General features: G+C 42.5%; 2 protein-coding genes across 8 annotated transcripts in view; one reads left to right on the forward strand and one right to left on the reverse strand.

Annotated features, from left to right (window-relative positions):
* Positions 1-6399, reverse strand: part of Rfx7 (regulatory factor X7) — a 92332-nt gene extending 85933 nt beyond the window's left edge. The window contains exons 1-2 of one of the 3 annotated variants that reach the window (XM_060384779.1): positions 6153-6399; positions 4508-4670 (exon numbers count right to left, since the gene is read on the reverse strand). In XM_060384779.1, the coding sequence (XP_060240762.1) occupies positions 4508-4668 (161 nt within the window). In that variant the 5' untranslated portion in view covers positions 4669-4670; positions 6153-6399. Of the gene's footprint in view, positions 1-4507; positions 4674-4821; positions 4955-6152 lie in introns of those variants that run through there. The other 2 variants (XM_021637977.2, XM_021637980.2) reach the window with 2 other exon arrangements.
* The window catches only part of Tex9 (testis expressed 9), a 69617-nt gene continuing 54932 nt past the window's right edge, over positions 5607-20291 (forward strand). The window contains exons 1-2 of one of the 5 annotated variants that reach the window (XM_060384782.1): positions 5607-5737; positions 14312-14566. The gene's annotated coding sequence lies outside the window, so the exon portion shown is untranslated. Of the gene's footprint in view, positions 5738-13167; positions 13439-14311; positions 14567-20291 lie in introns of those variants that run through there. The other 4 variants (XM_060384781.1, XM_060384783.1, XM_060384788.1 and 1 more) reach the window with 4 other exon arrangements.

The following is a 20291-nucleotide window of genomic DNA, read 5'->3' on the forward strand; positions in this document are numbered from 1 at the left end:
ACAAGCAAAAGCAACCAAGTTTTTTTTCTGCGCTGACTACAGAAGACTAGTTGACTTTAGGCTAGGTAGTATTTAACCAACTAAACTAAAATAGATGCAAGACAAAAAAGAAAAAAAAAAGACCTTGAGCTTAAAATAAACAAAAGAAATGAGCTATTTAACAACACATGTTTCCCACTACAGTTGGATGAATAACAATTATTTCTTACAACACTAATAAACTGCACGGCTCAAAAACAAAAATGAACTAACTACTGAGTTCTATGCCAGAGGACAGAAAACAGGACTAATATGGTATTACTATGTAGATGTTATAGAATACCATACTCTACTAATTGTACTAAAATAGAAATAAGATTAATCATCTAATATCAAGATGCTTGTTGTAACAATAAGAAAACAAAATAAAATTAATTGGGTATAAATAATAATCTAGAAAATATCCAAAGTAATTCTTAGGTTACAACTCGAAGTCTAAAATATACCAAGTCTGGATAACAAGGAACTCTTGGCCCTCCAAGACTGCCTCCAAGGTTAGCTAATGATTCTAGAAATCCCATAGCTTCCCAGGCATTCAGTTAAAATAGGCAGAATAATGATACATCTTCTTGTTTACAGACTTATAAGGTTATTAGAATCTGAATTTTCTGAGTATTAGATTACAGTATTATTAGGACTTCTTTTTTATTTCATTTTCAGGTGAAAATTTATTATCTGGGTTACAACCTAATAGCAAATATGAGCCACTCCCACCCATGTACATTTCTTCTTTCATGCCTTTCTTCCCTTTAATGCGGTGCCAAGTATCTGGGGCTAACTGAGCCTAATACAAACTAAGTAAGTGCTCTATCACCAGGAGGATCTCTGTGAGTTCAAGGCCAGACTGGTCTACATAGCAAGCTCCAGGATAGCCAGGACTACATGGAGGGATCCTGTCTCAAAAAACAAATGGGATTTGGGTAGTAAATTTTCTTTTCTTTTTTTTTTTTTTTTACTTAAACTAGAAATTTTCATATATTAGTTTTTTTCAATAATAAAGTCACCAAGAAAGGAAAACTAAGTAACCAAAGTACAATGTAAATGAAAGAAATCATGGTTTGATTTTAGGTTGTCAGGATGAGCCTTCCTTAAAAAAAAAAAAAAAAAAAAAAAAGTAACCAGACACAATGGTACAAAATTCCAAAGCTTGAGAGGCTGAGGCAGAAAAGTCATGAATTCCAAGCCAGCCAGGGTCACAGATCAAAACCTATTTAAAAAACCAAAAAGAAAAACTATGTGTGTATATTTTAATATTTTCTACCTTTCTCCATCCTTTTGGGAAAACTTATCTTCCGATTATATCATTTATAAAATATAAATAACATTCTTGTAGCCCACTCAGAATTAAAATACCTCTACATACAAAAAATCCTTTCAAATGAGGCATATAGGTGATTTGGACCCTTTGTCTATGGATCAGGAAGGAGTAAGGTCAAGAAACATACAGACAACATCAGACAGACAGGTTTATTAACCTAGGCTTAATTTGAAGATATTCACGAACACATTAAAGCAAACATAATAAGATCAAGTTAGCAGTACGTTTTCTGGAGTTACTTTAAAAGTCCATACTATTTCCAACTCTTGAGAAATAGTTTTAATCTCATTAAGTACTATGTCTTAACATTGAATACTTATTCCTTCTTTAGAGATATATTTTTATGCTTGAAATTACAATGGAATACTTTTATTAAATAGCATTTAGTAAATGGACTAAATTAATTGTGAGCCATGATAATAAATAAGTCATTGTCCAGCTGAAGGCCTACATCATATACTATATTTATTTTTGTAGAGTAGGAGGACAAGCACAGACTTGTCTGTGATCTGCTAGCCCAGTAATCCAGAGCTATGAGCAACCAAACGCAAAAGCCAGTTGATAATGTTCACACGCCACATTTCTTTTGAATCTCATTTTAACTTTTAATAATTAATGACACCGAATGATGACACAAGAGCAATACAAAACTGACAATTTCTCAGAACACTGCCAGGTGATTTTTTTTTTAATGGTAGAAAAAGTTTTGCCTAAAAATTACAAAACAACATATAGAATTGTAGCTATATCTATTAAAATCAGCTTAATTTTTTGAAAAAACAAAACAACAACAACACACCCCAAAACATTATTTTTTAGACAATGAGCTAGGCATGGTAGCATATGCCCTTAAATCCAGAACTTGGAAAGCTGGAAGGCAGACAGGACTTCTGAGTTCGAGGCCAGCCAAGGTTACATAGTAGGCCCTCAACTAACAAAAAAATAAATAAAAAAAATTCAGTTCTTGTGGTGGAGTTACAAGTCTATGTTAAATACAGTCACTAATGTTTATTATCCACTATGGTTGTTTATCCTAAAGTTTTAAATATAAAGGAATAAGAAATAATTTCTGAAAATAGAATTACTAAAGTTGGAAATGAAATGCTAGTATGTCAATACAATTATGAAGATACTGAAGAGCATATTTTGATATTAAGGTGTGTATCTGCTCATTAATTTTTCAGAGCCAAGTCCAAAAACTGAAGTGACTCCCTCTACTTCAGAAGTTTTTCCATGTGAAAGTCAGCAGTTAAGTTATAAAAGACGTGTAAATATCATTACCAATGAAGGAATTAAATCATAAGTTACTAAAAATAAATAAAAAGGCATTCCGTGATCATGATTCAAATACTATCATCAGTGTCTATACAACTCACTTTCTAAGAAATTATAAAGTAAAATTTCTTCTCTTTATTGTTCTCACAATAAAGCAGCCTTACAAAATCAACCTTTAAAATTTACCTTTCTTAAAAGATTTGAGTCCTGTAACTGGGATGTCCCTCGTTTGAGTGTAAAAGAAACAAAGGTGTTTTCCTTTAATTCAGTGATGATTTCAGGGACCCTAAGTTACATTATCCAGTGATAAACAAAACATCTGGCTTTGTGGAACCTAACACAGTAGGCAGGAAACTAATCATATCTTTATTTAAAATATGGCTTTTAAAACAGGGCAAAGGTATCCACTGAATAAAAGGACTGCTTGGCCTCCCCACCTCAATAAACACACACACACACACACACACACACACACACACGCTCAACACAAACTTATTACACATTCCTGACCTAGTCAAGTTGCCACACAACTATTGTCAAAGCCTTAAAAAAATGCTTTTGAAATAATTGTTTTACATTAAATTTAAAAACGAAAGCAAAACCTTCATCTGTCAACTATTATATAGTGTAAAACTAGTAAAGCCTGCACTGACCTACTTCATATTAGCATCAGGACATGGAAGCATGCCAAGAAAATAATGAAAATGAATACATAACAACTCTTAATTTTGTATTTAAAATTGGTTCCTATCTTGAAATGTGCAAATGCTGTACAAACAATGCCAGCTGCTTTATGATACCTTTGCCTTTAAATTGTAAGTTTTGTTATTTTAGTCATATTCAGTGATGAACCTGCTAGATTCATGCTCAAAAGCCAAGGGTATTTTTTTTAACATCATACTTAATTCTATTTTAAAACTTCTACTAAAAGCAATCATAGACCAAATTCCAAATATTGCTTTCCATTTTAAAAATAGTGCTATGCTTTAAAAAAAAGTCAGTTAATAAAGAATCCTACAAACGGAGGCAAGTTCACATTTATTTTGCAATGGTTCTAACTGGACTTAACTGTGTTTTAATATTGTTATTAGTCTTTAAGAGTTCAACTAACGTTGAAATGTTGCAAATTCCCATACAAGAAAATACAGGACTAGGGAAGGGTGTTCCAGGTAGTTTCTTTTTAATAATTACACAAAATAGCAAGATCTTTTACATAAAAAAAAAAAATCCACTTTACCTTGTAAATTACCACGTTAAAATAAAATACTTTATGCTAAAAAAAAAAAAGAAAAGCATTTCCTTTACAGTCAATGCAAAGAACAAATTCCCTAGAAGGGAAATTCAAATTCAGTTCGAGAATAAAGGAGGCAAACCCATCCAGAAACAGCGGCTAGCTAATCCAACTGAATGAAAAAGGCACGTTAGGTTTTGTGCTGCATATTAATGCTGTTACGTACAACGTCTTGTTTGGTCAAAATTCACAATACACTTCTTCCTCCCTCTACGAGTACAAAAGGAGTCAACACATTTTACATTCCAAGTTTCCAATTCATGCCACCATCGTGCAATGACTTAATCTTGACCCATATTTCCCTCCAGTGTAGGTGGAAAATGCACAAATAACTTGTTTATCTGCTTGCAACTGAGGAGAGAGAAGCGTGGTGTGTTTCTGTGTGTGTGTGTGTGTGTGTCTAAGGAGACCAGGGGTGGGTGCAACCTCCCCCCTCCAGAGGTGCCACAGCCGTGCACCGGGCTCTGGAAACCCACCTCCAAAGGATGCATCTGTCTCCTCCTCGGCCACCGCCGCCCCCCACCCCCTTTTGCAGCAGAAATGTGCCTAGGCTGTTCCACCCCAGCCATGGTGGATCCTCTTACCAGATGGAGTTCTTGATCTTGTGTTGCAGAGCGCTGGCCTCTGTCCCTGGCAGCCCGGGCACAAGGGCTGGCAGAGCCACCCCGGGGTTGGGGGCGCTGAGGGGAAGCTGCTGATGGGCATCGGGCTGCTGTGGCGGCGGCTGTTGTTGTTCCTCTGCCATCGCTGCTGGAGGGGAGGGAGGGAGGGAAGATGGGGGCGCGGGGAAGGGTGAGGGAAGAGACGCGGGGGGGAGGACGACGAGGGGAGGAGGAGGGGGAGGAGAGGAAGAGGAGGAGGAGGAGGAGGAAGGAAGCTGGATAAGCTAGGCCTATACCCCAGGGCTCGAGTGAGTCGCTCTCGCCGGTCGCCTGAGGGACATCCCCGGGGAGACCGCGCGGCTCCTCACAGCTCCCGTCACGGTTCCTCTCCCGCTTCTCCTCGCGGTCCCGCGCGTCACCGCGGCAGAGGCATGGCGGCGCCCCTCAGCCAGCCCCCCGTCCGCGGCCGGGGCTTGGGGGGCGTCTGAAGAACCAGGTCCGCGGCCGGGCGCCCCCCCTCGGCCCCGAAATCCGACTCCGACGGCTGTGTCGCGGGGGGTCCTCCGCCTCCCCGGCCGCCCTCCCCCGGGGGCCTGGCGCCTCCGAGCTCCCCCGCGCCGCTCGCTCGCTCGCTCGCTCGCTCCCCCCGCTCGCCCGCTCGCCCGCCCGCCCGCTCGCTCGCTCTCGGCCCCGCCGCCGCGGCCGCCGCTGCCCCTGCCAGCCCCGAGCAGCCCAGCGCGCGCAGCCGCACTGCGGCCCCGGCGCAGACGGCACAACACCTACCGCGCGGCCGGGGGGCGTGGACGCGCGTGTGCGGGCGCGGCGCGGGGGGCGCGGAGCGCGCGGGGCGGGGCGGGGCGGCCGCGGCGGGGTCCCCCCCGCCCCGAGGGAGCGGGCCCGGGCGGACGCGGGGCACACGGCGGCGGGGAGCGGCCCGGGGCCGCGGCGCGGCGTGGGAGGGACAGTTTATTGCTTCCTGGCGTGTAAGGTGAAACGAGCCTCCACGACCTCTCGCTCCCCCGCCCCTCCACGCGCACACACGCTCGCTCGCTCGCTTGCTCGCGCGTTTCCCCTCCGCTCGCTCCCTCCCTCGCTCCGCGGCCCGGCTAGCTGCCGAAGCAGGTGAGAGCTCTCGCCCGGCTCCCGGCGGCCCTCCCGGGGAGGAGCCGGGCACCGCAAGCTGATTCGGCCTGCTCGGGAGGGAAATGGCAAGTGAGTAGCTGGGTTGAAGTGCTCCTCGGTCGGGCATTCAAAGCCCTCCAAATCTGGCCCCACTTTAGCTGTCCAATCACGGCCGCCTCCATCCCCCCTGCAAGAACTCCCCGCTCCAATCAGTGGAGTCTCCATGCCATCCTCAGCGCGCAGCAGATTCATTCTTCCTTGGTGCCTTTGCCCATGCCGCTCCCCACCCCCTTTGCCAGGAGTGCCCTCCCTGCCTTATACTCCCGATTCAGCCCGGGCCCCGAGACGCGGCTCAAGTCGCGGCTTGTCAGGGTCCCTGGCAGCCAAGGCCCCTCCTGTTTCTCAGAGAAACACATGTAACACAACATGGAGGCACAGGGCTTCAGCCAAGAGCTCTTCCTCTGCAGCCATCTGAACCCACCCTCAGCCCTCTTCCCATTCATACTCAGAGAGCTTTGCTGGTAGAGGGCGAGACTCCCTGCCTCCTCCAGCGGATCATCTCTTCTCCAAGAGCAGAATTGGCCTTTCTAGGTGGGGCTGGTCGGGAAGGCTGAGCGCCTGGGTGTAGAAGACAACAGCCAAAGCCTCTGGCACAAGATGGAACAGCTGCGCAGCTCCCACTGACCTTTCTCTGTGCCTGTGGCTGTCGTGAGCCTCCCGGCTCCTAACTTTTCTGACCGTGTTTCTATCAGACTTCTTCCTGTCAGATTTTCTTGGCCACTTTCCTGGATGGACTTTGAGCTAGAAGCCTCTGCCACCTTTCAGACTTCCAGTGGGTGGTGAATCTGATTGGCGTGGGCTGCTTGGTCTTTTGAGTGCTCTGTTCCCTGCCTTGGCCTGAAACTCTCTTGCTTTTGTCGGTGTGGCCTCAGGCCTGGTTCAAACACTGAGTGTTTGCACCTGGATGGGTGGAGGGAGCAAAATACGGTTCCTTCCTGAGGATCCAGACTGCGTTCCAAGTACCCAGTGTGTGGATTGTATCACACAAACGAGCCCCCCTTTTCACAACCTCGGGACACCCCGGCTTTAGGCTAAGTGTAAGCTGCTATGAAATCCGTCCCGCACATGTACCAGTGTGCCCTGCATATACTGCGTTTTCCCGGTGCTAACTGACAGGTATTATTGTTCACAGTGGCATAACTGAAGAATAGCTCCATGAGTACTTACTGTGCCATAGTCGCCCTTTCTGTACGCGGTTATAATTATGATTTCCTGAAACTAAGTCATATAGATACTGTTATTCTCTGCGTTTTACAGATGAAACAAAAGCTTAGAAAAGGTAAGTGGCATTCTTAGTTATCAGCTTAACTAAATATAAGAGTCAGGTTTAAACTGTGAAGGTTGGTTTTAGACCCAGCAAGACTTTGTTGAAGCCAGGATTGTAACGGAAGGTCTTGAATGCATATTCATAAATTCTGTATCTGTGGAGAAGGTGATATAAAAAGACAAGGGGAAAGTGGCCCAGACCCCTTTTTCTAATTTTTTTTAACCTCCTGAAGAGAGAATGATGGGTTCACGTTGCCACACCCTGATGGGGAGAATCATCAGAGAAAGGTAAGTGAGACGTGCTAAAGATCTTAAGAAAAGGAAGTCGAGAACCGAAATGTCTTTAAAATAACTTCACTACCGGGTGTCACACAGGCTGGCTTCCCGAGGGCAACTTAGCAGTTTTTAATAGGTTCCATAAAGAGCCACGTACCCCACCGTCGCCACTAGAGGGCTCAGCAGAGCTACAGCCCCGACTTGCCCTCTAGCGGCGATTCTGAACGAAGTTTGTTTACGCAGACCTGAGGCCTTCAGGGACTGGCGGCAGGGCAGTTGGAGCAGACATCTGGAACCATTAGGTTCAGCCAACCATGAGAGGGTTTGCATATCGTCACAGACTCAAGAAACATGATAAAAAAATGGTAAACCTGTAAATTTGGGTGGGGATTCAAGCCAAACCCATGGACCCTGAGTAAAGGCCACTCCTAGAATCGGTGTGATTCATATTCTCGGTTTCAGTTTAACTCCTGTGGGAGGTAATATAAAACATTTTAGTAAATACGAATTTTTAAGATAGCATTGATGATGAACACATCCCAGTCTCAGAGAGCGTAAGCTTATTTTTCCTTGAGGACGTACGTGACAATGGAAAATGGAAAAATCCGAGGCATGCCAATAAAATGGGGAAGAAAAACCTCTGGTCTGAGAGTCAGAAGATCTGGGAATTCAAATGCCGTTTCCATTCCTGTGAACATGAAAATAATGGTGCGTTTCACAGTACTCTGTAAGGAGCAGCAGGGAGAGTGATCTGTAAGCCACTGAAGTGTTCTCACAAGAGAATTGCCAAGTGGCTTGCAAATACCTCAAAAGCCGACTAATTTACACCAGTAGTCCCAGGACATAATTCCTGACTCAGGTGCTTAGTAAATATCTTTTAAATTCAGTAATTAACTTTTTTCTAGTAATCTTTTTAAAAAAGATTTATTTATTTTTATTTTATGTGTGTTGGGCTTACCTGCATGTATGCCTGTGTGAGGGTGTTGGATCTTCTGGAACGGGAGCTACAGACAGTTGTGAGCTACCATGTGGGTGCTGGGAATTGAACCCAGGTCCTCTGGAAAAGCAGACACCAGTCTCAACTGCTGAGCCACCTCTCCAGTCCCTTTTCCAGTACTCTTATGTATGTAGACTTCATCTCCCTTATAAAGCTATCCAGAGTGTAACATGTACTATACATATCTTATAAGATACTTATCTCTAAGGATTAATGAGATAAAGCTCACATCATGTACTAGGTATGAGGAAAGTTAATACCACATAATATTATTGGGTGCAGAAAATATAAATAAGGCATAGGCCTAGCTCAAAAAGATAATTTATAATAAATAAATAATTTAAAAAAAAAAGGGGGCTGGAGAGATGGCTCAGAGGTTGAGAGCACTGTCTGCTCTTCCAGAGGTCCTGAGTTCAATTCCCAGCAACCACATGGTGGCTCACAACCATCTATGATGAGATCTGGCGCCCTCTTCTGATGTGAAAGCATACATGCAGATATTGTACACATAATAAATAAATAATTAAAAAAAAAGATAATTTATATTTTATGAAGTAGGGAGAGATTAACACATTGTATTTTAGATGAATTCCCAAAATATATTTGTCTTAGTTTATTTTTTTATTGCTGTGATAAGGCACTATGCCTAAAGTAATGGTATATAAAGCATTTAATTGGGCTTATGGTTTCAGAGGGTTAGCATCCATGATGACAAAGAGAAGTATGAATGGGTGGGAACTCACATCTCAAACCACAAGTAGTGGGCAGAGAGACACACAGAGAATGACCACCCCCAATGACTCTCCTCTTCCAATCAGGTCACAGCTCCTAATAGTTCCCAAAGCCTATCAAATCACCACAGTAATGTCCATTAGTAGTAGAGGAGATTGGAGAGATTGGGCTGTTAAAGTTAGAAGAACTATCTCTTTGAATTAGAGTTCTTGAAATGAATAGGAGACAGAACCTGGGTTTGCTGTCTAGTTTTATGTTGACTTGACTCAAGCTATAGTCATCTAAGGGGAGTGAACCTCAATGGAGAAAATGCCTCTATAAGACTGGACTGTATGCAAGCCTCTACCTCATTTTCTTAATTAGTATTCATTGGGGAGGGTCCACCCTTTTGTGGGTGCTGCCACCCCTGGGCTGGTATGCTGGGTTCTATAAGAAAACAGGCTGAGCCAGGTAGTGGTGGCATACACCTTTAATCCCAGCACTTGGGAGGCAGAGGCAGGCAGATCTCTGTGAGTTTGAGGCCAGCCTGGTCTACAGAGTGAGTTCCAGAAAGAAGAATGAAAAGTCCTGGGAGATCTATGGCCATATCACTAATGGAATGTAAGAGGAAAGGGGGAGTCTGGATTTGTCTTGAATCCACACCCAAGTTTTTAGGTGATTTGACTATGTGTTTTTGTTTCAGATTTCTTAAAGTCATAAATTTTAAATTCAGTCTCCTATAAAGACTGTTGTCAGTCTCCCTTACAAAACTGTTCTGATACTAATTATGGTTGTTCTATCAAAAGATGGTAGGGCTTAAAATTGTTTTCATCACTGATAGATATTAAGTGCCAAATACAGTGGTGGCTTAGCAAAGACATAATGAAGTTTTATCCCATTCTTTTTACTCACCTTAAACATATGAATATCCTCTTTCCCTTTGACCTCCTCTGTCTTCTTCCATCCCAAGTGTTTCCCCTCTAGGGGCTTAAAGTAGAGAGAAGCCTCCTCTCCATGTCATTTAGAAGAACCAGGAAAGAAGGCCTCCTATGCCCTTCATCCCTTCATTTCCCAATTTCTGACATTTTTATTTTAAACTGATAAGTATTTCTTTGGGCTTTCTTGTCAAGTAGTCCTAGGGAGTTTTATGTTAAGTTCCATTTCTGTAATATGCACAGTCTTGCCTTTCATTGCATTAAGAGAGGGAAAGAAGAAAATAAAATAGCAAACAATTTCAAAAGAGGGAAGTTGCAGAGTTTAAAACTAAGTGAATATTGGTGAATTCGGACAGATGTTCTAAATGTTTTATATACATATTTTTCTTTCTTTCCTGGAACTTGCTTTGTAGACCAGGTTGTCCTCGAGCTCATAACCCTCTGCCTCTCAAGTGCCACTACCATCCAGCCAATACATATTTCTCTTAAAGTGAGGCAAAAATATAAGCCTCTTGAGCTTGCTCTGCAGAGTGTTCTTTCTTTGTTGGGCCTGTCTTTTCAAAGTCACTGTAGAAGACAGGAGTCTACCAGAAAACAGTTCATATGAGACTGTACACACACACATTATATTGCCTTATATTTCAACACACTAATTTGTACAAGAATTTGGTCCAAATAAAAGGTTAGAAATGAAGCAGCAAACTGATTCCTTTCCTATAGAATATGACCATGATAATGAGAAAGGGCTAAGCAGCTGCCAGTAAAACCAGTCACCAAAAGACACACAGAGAGGGTCTCCTTCAGAAACCATTAGACAGCAGTAACGAGTAGAGACAGAGAATGAGCAGGAATTGTGAGAAGACAAGCAGGAAGGGCTTATGGAAGTAAGAACTGCTTAGTGATTGTAGAAGCCTAATGGGATTTAAGTAATTTTCAGATAGAGCACTAAAGTAGGAAGGGCACAAATAAGGAAAAAGATCAATAGTCTGGCACTGGGGGACCCAAAATAACACAAGTGACATCATACACTCTGAAAGAAAGCTAGGGAATGAGAAGTTCACTTAGATGCTATGTTGGTTAAATTTCATTTCAGTGTGATTAGCTGGGGGAAATGCCTAGACATTCATAAGGTACATACTGTGTAACTGTATGTGTGTGATACAGGGAAGACAAGCTCTGAATGTGGGTGGCACTATCCCATTGGCTGGTTTCCAGGCCTGAACAAAGTGAGGGAAAAGGAGAAGGCCGGGCGAGTGCCAGCATTTGTCTCCCTCCACTTGCTGATGCATTTAGATGTGACCAAGCAGCGTCACCGCCCATTGCTTCCGTCTCAAGCAAGTCCTGCCATTATGCCTGCACCGCGTATTCCGCCGGTGTGCCCTCCCGGGAGTGACAGACCACTCCATGTACCGAAATACATCTCTCCACCTTAGCAAGGCTCTCAGTTCTCCCACACTGGCTGCCAGCTCCATGACCTCTGGTCCTTCTGCTTCTGTGTGGTGCCGGGGATTGAACTCAGGGCTTCCTGCATGCTAGGAGAACATTCTAACCGAGCTGCAGCTCCAGCAGAGCATTTTCTTCCTGAAGTTGCCATAGCCATCTATGGTGTGTGATCTTAAATAGGATATGGCCATAGCCATGAGAAAAGCGACTCAGCCAGTTTCCACTGCAGCTCTCCCAACTGGTTTGCCTTCGCAGACCTCCGTAGCAGGTTCCATGTGACTCTCTCTTCCTCCAGTAGAGGAACATCTACGTACAAAGATGTTCCTGATCATCCGAGGGCTCGCATTGTTCAGAATTGCACCTTTTCCGAAGTATTTCCATCTCCGCTCCCCATTCCACCCACACCACCTCTTTTCTGTGTCTCTTGTAGTACCTTGCACAGCCTTATGTCAGACACTGTCTCATAGGTATATATCTTGGTTCCTGTTTCTGTCCTTCCTGTATCATGGCTTGTAAGCTGTGAATCATATGTGGTCTGGGAGTGTGTTTTTATTTTCTGTGTCTGCAACATAAAAGGAACTCACTACGAGAGCAGCCAAACAGTCCGTGCTGTTAGATTGAGCTACTGAACTTGAAAAATTCTAAATGAAGAAACAAAAGCTTGAATAAAAGAAAAGGGAATGGGCCAGCAAGAAAGCTTGATAGCGTATCTGTATAATAGTGGGGAGCTGAGGACTTAGTTAAGTGTACTTACAGTTCTTCTCTGTGACACTGTACAGCTTTTCTCAGCTGATTTTATCTCTTCAGGCTGACATCTGGTGCTGAGACTGGAGCCTCAGTGCTAAAGGAATGCAGGCCAGGCCATTGTTCTCAAAGAAAACAGTCAGCTATGTCCAATTTCTCATGTGGATACAGATCTCCTCCCGGATGGGCCAGGCTTGAAGCTCACTCTGAAGGGGCTTGTGTGGGTGTCAGAGGCTAACATTCCACCTGACCTCAACCCTACTCTTCAGAAGTTCTTTACTTCTTTTGCCTTTTTTTCCAAATGGTAGAAATGGCGATTATAAAAACTCCCTCACACAATTACATTATGGATTCAATGAAAACCATTCATTGAAATACCATTGTAATGCTTTATGCATAGTAAGAGCCAGATACTTGTGATTTTTTTTTTCTTTCTTTTCTACTTCTGGCAGGGAGAGAAGGGAATTGAAGAGTAGGGTAGCGGTAGAAGACAAGATGAAAACAGGAGTATTGAAAAGCAAAGTGGACCCAGGTGTGGTAGTATAGAGTTTCATACCAGAGCTCAAGAGAAGCTAAGGCCGGGTGGTGAGTTTGTGGTCTGCCTGGACCACATGGACACCAAACGGCGAGAGCTCGGGGTTCCCAAGCCGAGGCAGGTGGCAATAGCAGCCGAACTCTGGCAAACGGAGGAGCTGTTTCCCAGCAGCGCTACCACCCTTGGCAGCAGACGTGCAGCGGTGCAGCGAGCAGAGTAACTCAGCTCCAGAGCCAGATCAAAGGTCAGCGCCTCGGGCTAGCCCAGGAGCGGCTACGGGCTCACCGCAGCCTGCGCAGAGCAGGCAGCGGCCGCTCGGCTTCCGCCAACGAGCGAGCCGCAACCTGCATTTTCTGCGGTTGCCGCGTTCACTGACCGGCAATCAGTTCCAGGGGCGTCCAACGATGAGTCTTTCGGGGAAAAGGGGAGCCCTTTCCTTCCCCGGTGCTACAGCCGAAAATAAACCACAAGTACACTGAGTGCTTTATTTCGTGAACAGGGACATAATCCGGGGGTGGGGAGGAGATGAACGCGTTTGATCGGCTGGGACTGGGGTGCTGATGATACTCTGTTTGTATTGGGAGAGATAACAAGTGCCGAGTTTGCGTGACGGACCTCCTGGGAGTTGTGCCTCGTGCGCGTGTGGCAGGCACAGAAACTGGGAAAGAGCTTCATCGCACCACTTCCGTTCTCAGGATGAGATTTCTCAAGAACCTTCAAGGACCGCTCACAGGATTCCAGTATTTCTGCTACTCAGAGTATTTCTCCTGAAGTTCCTAAAGAAGACTGAGACCAACCAGTCACATTCCCCCAAAATATACGGGGTAAAGGCCTGTTCTTTCTAGCTCTTTCTTCTAAGAAGGGTTTGTCTAGTCAGTGTTAAAAACTGTTGAACTTAGTTCCCACTGGACTCCAAACAGGCTGCTCAGTATTGGTAGGGCAGATATTTATAGGGCAGGGACGGGTATAAAATTCTAAAACAGGGTAACTTATTAGCTCATTTTTTCTGTCTGGAAATGTTAACTATGTCAGTGATGGCGGCTCAGTGTTAGAGATGGGGAAAGTGGTTAGAAATCACAATTCTGCCACCAGTGTCTTCTGTCTCTGTGAAAGGATACTTCAAAAAAGGACAACTGACAGACTACCCAATTTGTTCTGAAAGTCCTGAACCGATGAAAGGCATCTTGTGATTTTCAACCGTATCAGAAATAATCTCAGGAGATGGGCTGAAATTTTCTTTCTGCGTTAGAGATGTGCAGTTTCTTTTAAAATGTTTGGAAATAAAAATGACACTCATAAGTGATGCGCCATGGTGTTCGGAAAGAGTTTAATTGAAGATCCTGTGTAGGTTAAAGCATGATTTAGACTGGAGTAAATTTGCCTCAACACACACTTAGGAGATCACAGAAAAGACTGAGAGACAGAAAGGGGGCAGTCAACTAATTAGGTGACAGATCTGGAAACAAAAAGTGCCAGCAATGATGGACGTATTTTTAGGAGATTATAGCAAACCTTGGAAAAACAAGCTAGAACGTTTGTACCAAAAACACAGGCTCCAGACTGCTGAGAAGGTAGAGGAAATGTGGGACTTAGTGAAGAGCAGGTCCTACAGTAATAGGCAGAGGAACTGATTAAGATACTGCCAGCTCCCTTCCCTTTATCTACTCATAACGTCCATGGTTAAAATGTATTGGCAGATCCTGGAAGGCGAGGGACAGCGATAGTAACGGGACTCCAGGAGAGTAGGCTCCTCTGCAAATAAACATTGTCTCCCAGCATGACCGTCCCTTTCCCTGAGACCACCAGCCCACCTGTTCCAAGCAGAAGCAGAGAGCCAAAGAGAGTCTCATCTGCAGAGGTGACGAATACAAGAAACATGCTGGCTCATGGAAACTCCAAGTTCAACAAGTAGAAGATGCAGCGCATAAAGAGCTGACAGATGAAAGGAAAAGGTAAGAAATCATTTTATAAATTTATAATCTTAAGAAAAGCATAAGTATGTAAGTAAACCATATCCCTGTATTACACAAAAAGCAACTATTCCTTCTGTATGTATTCTTCAGGAAGCGGTGATTTTCGCGCTTTAAACCATGATGTTTTTCTTTCTTTTAGTCTTATCTTTTTTTTGAGACAGGCTCTCCTATATAGCCAAGCCGGCCTTGAGCTCTCTATCATCTTCCCACATCCTCCTGAGTTCTTGATTATAAGCATGTACTACCATGTGTTTTTTTGTCTACTATGGTGGCACACACCTTTAGTCCCAGCACTCAGAAGGCAGAGGCAGGGAGATCTCTTTGTCTAAGGCCAGCCTGGTCTACAGCAAGTTCTAGGGCAGCCAGAGCCTACATGGACTCTATTTCAATTTTTAAAAATTTTGTTCTCATTTGCATGTCTATGTGAGAGTACACCATAAGTATGAATGCTCACAGATGTTAGAAGAAGACCTCAGATTCTGGAGTCACAGATCCAGGAAGTTGTGGGTTGCCAGGTGTGGATGCTAGGAATTGAACTTGGGTCCTCTGGAAGAGCAGCAACTATTCTTGGATGCTAGGCCATTGTTTTTTCAGCCCCTGAAATGTTCTTTTTCAAATAAAAATCTTAATAGATATGTACCAACAATAGAATTCTTTGAAACAAATACTATGTGATACATGTCAACAAAATAAGAGTCCAAAAAAGACTGAAGACAAAGTTCAAGAATAAATGGAGAGGGAGAAAATTAGTTAATTTGTAGTTGTGTAGCTATAATGTGATTAAAATGAAAATCTGGATTAGATGTTTACAGATCTGCTTCAATAAAAAGCTAGGCAGTATCCCGGTGCAGTGGCCCACACCTGTAATCCCAGCACTCTGGGAGGCAGAGGCAGGCAGATATCTGTGAGTTCAAGGTCAGCCTGGCCTACAAAGCAAGTCCCAGGACAGCCAGCATTTCACAGAGAAACCATGTCTCAAAAAAACAAAACAGAACAAAAAGCCAAACAGTAATTATTTCAGTTTTATGATCCATACGGTCTTTCATCACAACTGTGAAAGCTGTCATAGATAAATTAGTACCTGAACAGTGTGTCTGTGTTCTAATAAAACTTTGTTTACAAAAGGAAGGAACAGACCAACTCCTAGTCTTGATGATTGCAATGGAAGAGTGTCAGAATAAAGCTATGATGAACAGATATAAGTTCTGAAAGTATAAACACAGACTATTAGTGGAAGAGAAAAATCAATCTGTCATTCAGTGAAAATGGATGAAATTTCTTCAATAAAAGGAAATAATTTAAAATTTGGTAAAAGAATAGCAACATATCTAGCTATTCTATTTAGAATGTAAATAATGTTATTTACATTACAGTCTATGAGGGGCTCGAAAGATGGCTCCATGGTTTAAGAATACTTACTGCTCTTTCAGAGGACTGGGGGTCAGTTCCCAGCAACTGTATGGTGGCTCACAGCTGTCTGAAACTCCAGTTCCAGGAGACCGAACATCCTCTTCTGACCTTTGTGGACACCAGCAGACACAAAGTGTACATATACACATTCAGGCAAAATACTCATACACATAAAAAATAACTTAAAAAAAAAGCTTTTTGAGGGGCTGGAGAGACAGCTCAGTGGTTAAGAGCACGGTCTGCTCTTCCAAAGGACCTGGGTTCAACTCCCAGCACCCACATGGCTTCTCACAACTGTCTATAACTCCAGTTCCAGGTGGTCTGATGCACTTACACCAGTGGACATAAAATACAATTAATACAATACAATTAAATTATTTAAAGTTTTTTTAGTCTATTTCAATGCAGTCATAGTTTGCTGTTATTTTTCTTGTGGTAGTTAAGTGCATCAACATGTAACTGATAGTGAAAATGTAAAACCCTAAGCAAAGCCCCACGGCTTCAGAATGGCCACTCTAACTGTATAGAAGTTCAGTGAACTGTGTAGAACTAAGAGTGGGCAAATGTTCATTTGAATGGCTGCTTAAAGTAAAATAGCATACATTGAAATATGTAGTCACTGCCGGAAGAAAAGAAACAAGGCAACAGGGTTAGATGAAACAAACAAATTGAATGAAAAAAACAAAACAAAACAAAACAAAAAAACCAAAACGACATTCTTACTGATGAAAATAAATTTTATGAGAAGTTTTACTAGCAGCGATGTTTATCGCAGAATATGTACAGTAAAAATTTTCAGAAATACAAGAACAAAAACCTTCATAACTTTTGGAAAACTAACACAAACCTCAGAAACCAGCAGATCAGAGAGGAGAACTGTTGGAGTGACAGAATTTGAACAACGCAACCAAGCAGCTTACTTAAGTAAAGGACTTATAGTCCACAATAAAGAGTGAATGTCTAGTCTCTTCAAACACATCTGAAACATTAACCAGCTTGCTAAAACACAAAGAAGATGTTGATAAAGTTCCAGATAAGAACTCATTTAGATTAAAGTCTTTGATTACACTGCAATAAAATTTGGAATTAATAAAAAACAAAAACAAAAACAATAAGAGCTAGGTATGGTGCTCATGCCTTTAATCTCAGCACCTGGAAAGCTGAGGAAGGATATTACCTAGACTCGAGCCAAACCTGGGCAATATGAAACATGAGTTTCATGTCAGGCTAGGCTACAGAACGAAACGTTATATCATAAAAACACTGTAGTGATTTGAACGAGAATGTCCCCCAAGGGCTCTGGTATTTGTACTTTGTCTCTACTTGGTTTAGGTCTTAGAGGTGTGATCTTGCTGGAGGAAGTGTGCCATGGGAGGAGGTAAGGGGGGCATTGAGGTTTCAAAGCTTTGTGCCGTTACAAGCTTGTGTTCTCTGCTTCTTGCTTGTGGTTCGAGATATGAGTCTTTAGCTTCCTCTTCAGCTGTCAGACCTGTTGCTCGTCACCATACTTCCCTGTCATGGCAGACTGTTAATACCCTGGAACCATAGGCTGAAATAAACTCCTGCTTTAAATTGCCTTGGTCGTGGTATTTTATCACAGCAATAGAAAAGTAACTAGTACAACTAATAAACAAATGAAGAAATAGCTAAAGCTTTATAGACAGACATGGTACCTCAAATTCCAGCTTTTGGGAATCAGAAGCATGAAAATTCAAGGAAGGAGGGTCTTTCTGATAGGGAGAGTGGGGCTGAGAAGAAGAAATAAAAAGGTCTTTTGCCAGGGAACATGAGAGGAGACAGATGTGACTACAGGCCTGGAAGGTATAGCTAGCCACATGGTGAGTTGGGGCTAGGCATTTGGGTTAACTTAGATGAACTAATTGAGAGTCTGCCCAGATAAGGCCTAAGTTTTAAAATATCAAAAGGTCTCGGTGTTATTTATTTATTTATTTTATGGTTTGCAGGTCATGAGGGTCTTATAACAATAACAACAAAAAATGAATAGAAATAAACTATGTATATAGCTCAAGAAGCTAGTAAGAGAATATATATATATATATATATATATATATATATATATATATATATATTCAATCCTGAGAACACTGAAGTGTGAACTCTGTACAGTTAGTGAGCCCCAACTCATCAAAATGTCTACTAACCACCAGTCTCTGTTCTTTTTACTTCTGGATATTCTCCCCTTCCACTTCTTAGAGTTTTGGGAAGATCTTTTTCCTACAGAGTCTACATTCTTTCATTCTGACCTACCAAATAATGAGAATCCCCTGTATACACTCAGATTAACTAAGAGTATGCATCACAATTCCATGCCTAATTTACACATGGGGAGGACCAAACTGGCCCATCCCCCACGATATTAAAACTACATCCAAACTGCTGCTCGCCGACACATCTCTCCTGTCCTTCATCTGCTGCTGCTTTACCTCTCAGTAAACGCTTGCTTGTCCTTCTGCCATTCTTCCAACTATAAGGTAATGGACTGACTCAGGGATCTGACAGCAGCTGCAGGAGGGGTGACCTTGGTCCCTTGGGAGTCCTTTAGAAGGGCGCTGATAGCAGTAGTAATGCAGGGCATCAGTGGTTAAACTAGTCCCTGGATTGGCTACTGCTTCATGTTGTCCATTTTGATTGCTTATGTCATTATTTTGGATGGAGACTAATATTGTCATTTTACCTTATATCTTCATGTTGACTAGTCATGAGAATCATGTACTTCTGTTTATGTTGGCTTTTCCCTAGTAAAACATCTTTTCTTTTAGCTAATTATTGTTTTGTTTGCCTTTCTATGGATTTGTAGGAATGTTCAGATGTGAGCTTATTTATTGGATATGTTTGCAACATACAAGATATGTGTGTATTTACATGCATAGCAAATACTTTTTACTAAACTGTTCTTCTCTTGATGAGGTCTCTCAAAAGATTTATTTTTACCAATTTTTTTTATTATGTATAGGTATATGTGTTTGTATATGGGAATGTGTACTCAAGGGCAGATTCCCACAGAGGTAAAGGTGTGGGCTCCTCTGGAGCTGGATTTACAAATGGTCGTGAGCCACCTGGTGTGGGTGCTGGAAACCAAACTCTGTAATGATAACTTTTGAAACACGACACACTTTCAGTTTATCAGTCTTTCACAGCTCATGCTTTTGGTGGTATCTTATTAAAGGACTTGATGCATGCTTAGTCCGTAGAGTAAGTCAGAGGTGTAGGAGCCATGTGGCTGGCTGTTACTTTTGTAAATAAATCTGTAAGGGAGCACAGCAATTCTCTTTCACTTCTGAGCTGTGTGTGGCTGCTTTATATGCTAACAGTCCAAAGACCATATGGCCGAATGTCATTTGAACGTGGTCCATTACAGAAAAGATTTACCAACTCTTCTGGAATATTACTTCCCCACCCCATGCTCACGCATGACATCTAACTGGAGTAATTTTTGTAATTTTATGCAACAGGGGCTGTAATCTTTCAGAGTTGGTGTGATGGAAATTTAATCCCCGAGAATAGTGATGGCACCGTCTGCTGAAAAAATACCCAGTCACTGTAAATTGCCATGGTACTTTTATTACATAATAGGTTACTGTTTATGAGTTGGCCTGTTTGGGACTGCTTTCTGCCTTTTATCATTGCAGTAATACTTGCCCATGTGAAATATTATGGCCTTGGGGTAAGTCTTGATGTCTGATACAGTAAGCCTTTCCAGAATTTCTGGACTACGATAGGTCATTTGCATTTCCATATAAATTTTACAATTTCTTAATAAATGTACACAAAAAAATCTACTCATCTCAATTGGAACCGAATAAAGAAACCACGTATTGGGGCGGGGGAGAGTAGAGAGATAGCCTATTGTCCAGGAGAGCTTACTACTCTTCCAGAGGTCCTGAGTTCAATTCTCAACACACAGCTTAGACAGCTCGCTACCACTTATAACTTCAGTTCCAGGGGCTACAACACACTCATCTAGCCTCTACAAATCTCCATACATATGTGTGCACATGAAGCACACACACATACACATACACATACACACGAAGACGAAAGTCTAAAGAAAGAAAAAAGTTACTTCTGGTGGAATTGACATTTTTGCAATATTGAGTTTCCAACTCCATGAATATAGTCTCCTGATAGGATCCGCTTGCCTTCATCTTCTCTAATTTCCCTGGAGCATTGTATAGTTTTGTTTATTGATCTTGGATGTCTTTTATCAGATTTATTTCTAGATTTATGAAGATATGATCTCTTAAATTGAGATACTATTCATATAATATATAAT

This window comes from Meriones unguiculatus, chromosome 6, assembly GCF_030254825.1.
Source record: "Meriones unguiculatus strain TT.TT164.6M chromosome 6, Bangor_MerUng_6.1, whole genome shotgun sequence".
Taxonomy (NCBI): domain Eukaryota; kingdom Metazoa; phylum Chordata; class Mammalia; order Rodentia; family Muridae; genus Meriones; species Meriones unguiculatus.